The sequence below is a fragment of the Heteronotia binoei genome, chromosome 13 (assembly GCF_032191835.1).
Source record: "Heteronotia binoei isolate CCM8104 ecotype False Entrance Well chromosome 13, APGP_CSIRO_Hbin_v1, whole genome shotgun sequence".
NCBI lineage: Eukaryota > Metazoa > Chordata > Lepidosauria > Squamata > Gekkonidae > Heteronotia > Heteronotia binoei.
The window spans coordinates 29,763,605-29,769,858 of record NC_083235.1 but is presented as its reverse complement, the minus strand read 5'-3'; the positions used below and the strand labels follow the sequence as shown (position 1 = coordinate 29,769,858).

Below are 6,254 nucleotides of genomic sequence, written 5' to 3'. Positions count from 1 at the left end.
CATTCGGTTTCTAATACTCTTCGGGAACACTGGATTTCGGTGCGTCTAGTCCTATTATCTCTTCTCTCCCCCCCGCATCAGATCAATGGGCTTCTATAGACCACCTTCTCGGATACCACTCGCCTTATTTATGACAATGGCTAGATTTGCCTCCTGTTCCAGCCCATTTTCATAAATCAAGCGCGTCGTCCCTTAGCCATTTTAATGAGAAAACACAGACTGAACAATCGCAAAATAATTAAACTATAACGTTTTTAAAATAAAAAATAGAAAGAAAATGTTTAAAACATTCCAGATCATTCTCTATATACTGAACTATAAGGATTTTTTTCCCTCCCCCAAAGCGGCAAGAATTCTGTCATGGCAAACCCCAAGCTCTTTGTGTCGGCCAAATATCAAGCCCCTCCACCCCCCCCCCCCCCCTTATTTATTTCCTCCCGATCTTTACAATCAATGGGTGTCTCCCTTCGCCTTTAAGGATTTCTGTTTCTGTTGCAGGGAGGCAGCCAATGGGAACTCGCCCTGCTCTGCCCCAAGCCAACAGGGAGACAGCGATAGGGCCGCCGGAGGGTCACGTGCCCGGGCGAGCCGCGGCGAGTGCTATTACAGGTCACGTGGCCCGACGGATTTCTTAATGAAGCGGACCCACCGCGCCGGCTCTGCGCATGCTCCCGCGTAAACAATATGTTGGGGAAATTAGGTGTCTCTCTTTGGGAAGTCGAGTTTTAAAAGCTCGGGCAGACCATGCTATGACGACTTCACTGATCCTGCATCCACGCTGGGCGGATACCTTCATGTACGTGTATGAGGAGAACCGAATGAAAATAATCAGAATAAAATCCCAGCCATGGAAGGGCTAGGTGGGAAACTGCCCAGCGAGCCACTGCAGGGAATTTAATCACTCACCCGGTCTTGGGTCGTCATTCCAGCACCATTGGGACTCACCAGGGCTCTGTCTACACGGATATACCTGCGCCAGATGCCACCAGGCAGTGCCCGGCTCCGCCAGCCTCGTCCAACGCCACCTTGGGCTATGGCTATCCCTTTGGAGGCAGCTACTACGGATGCCGCTTGTCCCATTCCCACAACGTGAACTTACAACAGAAGCCTTGCTCCTACCACCCAGCCGAGAAATACCCCGAGCCCAGCGGCTCCCTCCCCAGCGAAGAACTATCCTCAAGGGCCAAAGAGTTCGCTTTTTACCCGAGCTTTGCCAGGCTCCTACCAGGCGGTCCCTGGTTATTTGGACGTATCAGTGGTTCCAGGTATCAGTGGGCACCCAGAGCCAAGGCACGATGCGCTGCTTCCCATGGAAGGATACCAGCACTGGGCTCTGTCCAATGGTTGGGACGGGCAGGTCTATTGCTCGAAAGAGCAGTCACAGTCGACCCATCTCTGGAAATCACCTTTCCCAGGTAGGCTGCTCTGAGATCGACTTCTGCCTTCTCTCCCTCTCGGTCTCTCTCTGTTCCTCTCCAATCCGGCATGTTGGCGTGCATAGGCTGTAACCTTAACCGCCCAGGTAAAATTGGCTTCGGCGCGCTTGCATGGGCACGTACGGGGAAGAAGGTGAAGCAACCGGGCTGCCAATCCAGCAAACATACCTTGGAAATCCAAGGCGCTTTCACAGCCAGTTTGCCACTAGCGATGCCTGCGTGTATTTTGTCTTTCTCCCCTCCCTCCCTCCCTGTGTTGGCTCGCTTAGCTTGATCTCTATCTTTGCTTTTGCTTTTTTATTTAAATAAAAACTCACATTTCTGAAGGCAGCAAGAGTTAGTGACTCTCCCTCTCTCTCCTCCCCCTTCCCCTCTCTCTTTGCTAGAAAGGCTCGGGGTGTTTCGGGAAGGTACAGTAAATCATATTGCAATTACAGAAGTAGCTGTCAAGTGACATGAATCTTACAAATGAATCTTGTAAGAGGAGTGGGGAGCCAGAGAGGGGAGAGAAAAGAAGGCGATGCTTTTGCCTTGGGTGAGAAATCTTGAATGACTGACAGCCTGACGGCAACCCAGAGAACAGGAGAGCTTCGGGCTGAGCTTATTGCTAAGGACTTTGGGGGGCGGGGAGTGGAAGGCGAGGGAGAGGCTGAGATGAAAGATCCAGGCAAGATGTCCCTTTGCTCTTGGGGTCCTCACCTGGCAATCAAGTACGAGGACCCTCTGATGCTCAGACTGAAAATGTTAAGATAAAATGACCAGGGAGGGCGCAAAAAAAAAAAAAAAAGGAGTAGACCTCGGGAATATCGGAGTGGGGGATGTCCTATCAGATAGGACAGCGCTTGCCAACAATGCCTGAGCGTTGCATGACGGGTTTTCCCTTCCTATAGGAAGAGGAATTTAGCCAGGAGAAGGAGGGGGGAAAGGAGGCCTAACTAGGTTTAGCTGTGTTTTTCGGCCGTTGGAGCTATTGGAAAGCAAGAATTGTTCTTTGCTGTTCGAAGAAGGCAAGGACGATTCCTGGGGGACGGCCTTGGCCGGTCTTCTATTTGCTCCCCGGAGGTCTGGTGTGGAGAGGAATCTACTTTCTCCCACCTAGACAACTTTCTCTCGCCTGGATTCCAGGCAGCTCGGGCTGAAAGGGGAACTCGGCGAGGTGCTCTTGTTCTGAAGGAAGGTGGGAAGTATATTCGTTGCCCATGACCCCACCTCCGTCACTGCCCTGGCCCCCTTAACTTCATCCTCGACTCTGCTCCCGTTTTGGTAGAGCCCTATTATATTACCTGGGATTTTAGTTCCTGGTCAGAATGGTTAAATGCTAGTATTTTGGTATGTGGCAGGATCTGCTCCAGGCTTGGGCCTTAACAGAAACCCTAGGAAAGATCTGTAGAGACTTCCTAAAACCCAAAGGAGGAGGAAGATAAGTATCCCAGCTCCAGAGCCTAGAGAAGGGTGTCTTCAGAAGCCACCAGAGATGGTTTGGCTCACCTGTTAGGAAACAGGGTAAGCAGAACAGAGGTCCTCTTTGCAGCTGTAGGATTAACACACTCGATGAGGTGTTTCTGTGATGATTTTTAAACATTTCTTATGGCGTGGTAAGCCTACATCTTACCGCTCCATAAACCCTGTAAACTCAGAGAGGGAGAGGGTCGGAGGAGGGGGTTGATGTGCGAGGGATTACAGTTAATCATGAAAAAGTGGCCATGGCCAAGGCTTAGCATAAGGAGAAAGACTCTTTGCATTTATGGAGGATGAGAACTCATTGTTTCTGCAGCCAGTTCTGGAGCCAGGCGGGGGGGGGGGGAGGGGCTCACATTTCTTAACAGCAGGGGCGCTTTCAGGCAAACAGCAATCCCCAGATAGGTAGACTTAAAAAAAAATGCATCTACCATCAGTGAGAACAAAATGCAACCAGACCAGAGCCATCAAACCGGATGGTCTTTCTGTGGTATTTATCAGGCAGTGAAGAGCGTCTAGAACGCGCATAAGCGCGCTCACACACAGAAAGAGACATACACAGACGCACACATACATCCAGGAGCACAAACAGGGTTGCTATTTCGAAGAGCTGGGGAACCGTCTCCAGAGCCGATCCCCCAAATCCATGCCCCCGCCCAAACCAGCAGGGGATCCGTATCTAAAGCGGACCTTATATTAAAATACCCTCGGATGCTTCAGAAAGGGAATGAGGATGTGAAGGCTGGATAGAACCCTGTCTCCCATTCTGACTAATTTTGGAGCTCACATTAGGGGTGCTGCGCTTGCGAGATGCCTAGTCCATGACTTGGAGCTCCTTCTTTATAACTGTCCTGGATAAATCCGGCCTGGAATAGCAGCGCTTACCCCTTGCTCATATTAATACTCTGCTCAGGCCGGGCATTTTCTGTTCCTTTTTCTGTTCCTTTGTCGTTTTTTCCCCTTCTTCTTTCCCATTTCCCTGCCCCCTCTTTCCTCAGTCTTTTCATCTGTCTTTATCCCCCCCCCCTTTGTTTGTTTTCCTCTCTTGATCTCCTTTTCATAATGTCTGGAAGAGACATTGTTCAGTTATTCATATTCTGCATAATGTAACAGACACCCTCTCTTTCTCTCTCTTTCTCTCCGTTCTCGTCTCCTCTCTCTTTTTTTCTTTTCTGTTTTCTCTCCTGCTCTTTTCTCCCCCTTCTTTCCTTTTCTCCTCACCTTTACAGATGTGGTCCCTCTGCAGCCCGAAGTGAGCAGCTACCGTAGGGGCCGAAAGAAACGAGTCCCCTACACGAAAATCCAGCTGAAAGAATTAGAAAAGGAGTACGCCGCCAGCAAGTTCATTACCAAAGAGAAGCGGAGAAGGATTTCAGCGACCACTAATCTTTCCGAGCGCCAGGTTACCATTTGGTTTCAGAACCGCAGGGTGAAAGAGAAGAAAGTGGTTAGCAAATCTAAGACACCTCACCTTCACGCGACCTGACAAAAGAGATCTTTGGGAAGGAAAGCAAAACACACACACACACAAAGGGGAGAGGTGGGAAAAGCAAAAAAATAAAGTAAAAATGCAGATATTTATCGGATAAATTTGTATAAATGAGAACATGCAGTCGAACTCTTTGATAATTAATTTGATTATTTAAAAAAACAGAGGGGAGCCAAAAGAAGAAGAATTAACCGCCATCTTTGGCTTATTCTTTCTACCCATGTACTGCCGTCTTTAACTGTGAATCCGGTCGTCCTTCTGAAACGTCTCTTTTTTGATATGACTTCCAGTGCCCAATGAACCAGGGGGGAGGAGAGCGCGAGAGAAAGTAGTATGTAGATTTGTTATCTTTGGGATTCGGAAGGGTCTTTGCTAGCGCTGTCCCCCACTGTCTCTCCCCTTACCACCGATCAAAGATCCCGCCCCCCTTCTTCGGTTGTTTCTATTGTAAAAAAATTATATAAATATATATATAAATACATACATATATATATATATATGAAGAACGTATTCACAGCGATTCCAATAAAGATTCCCTAGATTTCCTTTTGTTTCTTTAGGGTGGACCTAAAAAAAAAGAGAGAGAAATGAGGCTGCTATCGTGAGGTTATTATTATTATTTTGTCGTTGTCGTCGTTTTCCTTGATTTTAATCACTTCAAGCATACAGGTCGATCGTGTTACCAGTCCTGAGTTTAATTTAAACAGTTTAAAGCGATTGGCAGTGTAATTCCAAAGGCAGGATCCAGCCAAAGATAACCACTTCCGAGTCCACTGGATTTCGGTGGGAGAGGATCAGGCGATGGGATTAAACTCTTCCATCGGCAGGAATAGGATTTAACCTTGCTTAACTCTGGATGGATCATGCCCCTGTAAAAAAAATTGTCTTGTTTTCTGGAATATGTTCTCACTGAGGTTGATTTGTTGTTGCTATTGTTCTTTGTTTTGTTTTTTGTTGTTGTTGTTTTCCGCCATAGAACTGGAATGTTTATTCTCCATCGACAGTATGGAAAGTGCTCAATATTTGTTCCGTTTATTAATTTTTTTTCTATATCATATTAAGAGCAGTGAGTGTTCTTTCGCCATGTTAAAGCGATCCATTTTTTTAAGAAAAAGGGGGAAATGTCTTGTATATGTATATAATGTGGTGTCCGAATGATATGTACTGAATGCAGAATACATTTCTTAAAAATAAATATCCGTGTTTGGTTGGTTTTTTTTGTATTTTTCTTGCCTGGAGAGTTGACAATTATAGACGTTTCTCCATTGTGGAGGTGAAAGCAGGCCGGCTGCTTTGTTCTGGTTGGAATTGAAACCTTTCAAGCGAAGGATCGGGCCTTGAGGCAAACCCGATCCGCAAAACCTGGTCGCGCTGGAGAGTAAACAAAAGGCTCGACTCGGAAGTAAACCCTGTGCGATTCTAGGGGCTTATTTCCAGGAAGTGTGTTCTAAGCGTTGCAAGCCAAGAAGGGTTGCAAGTCACACACCCTTTCCTTTTGCAAGTCCTTCCCTGGAACAAAAACGGATCGTGAAAGATGGCTCGTGCTTGTCGGTTTCCACCCAGGTCACCTTTTGCTTAGGAGCAGAGAGCTTGCAAAATTGGCCCCGATCCCTTCGCTCCAGTTTATAGGCCACTGCGAGTTCCTGAAGCGATGGGGGTGAGGGAGGCTGGCAATGGAGTGTGCGATGGAAGGGAGGGAGGGAGGGAGAAAGAGCTGAGGTGCTTTCTGGCTGTTGGAACGACATGCAGGGGAGGCGTTCAGAGGAGGGACTAGTCTGTGGAGCCTGCTTGGAAGGCTTGCTCCAAATGGAGAGTGAAGAGGCGGCGAAGGGAAGGAGTGCCAGCTGGACTCATCTGGGCACCTCTCGGGG

At 47.9% G+C, this 6,254-nt stretch overlaps 1 protein-coding gene across 1 annotated transcript; it reads left to right on the top strand.

Moving 5' to 3' along the window:
* Nucleotides 1–646: 646 nt before the first annotated feature.
* HOXC13 (homeobox C13) lies at nucleotides 647–5,578 on the top strand. Its single transcript, XM_060253099.1, is given in 4 exon segments — nucleotides 647–893; nucleotides 895–1,215; nucleotides 1,217–1,415; nucleotides 4,124–5,578. Coding segments are annotated over 4 exon segments (1,005 nt in total). The 5' UTR covers nucleotides 647–665; the 3' UTR covers nucleotides 4,381–5,578.
* The last annotated feature ends 676 nt before the right edge of the window (nucleotides 5,579–6,254 follow it).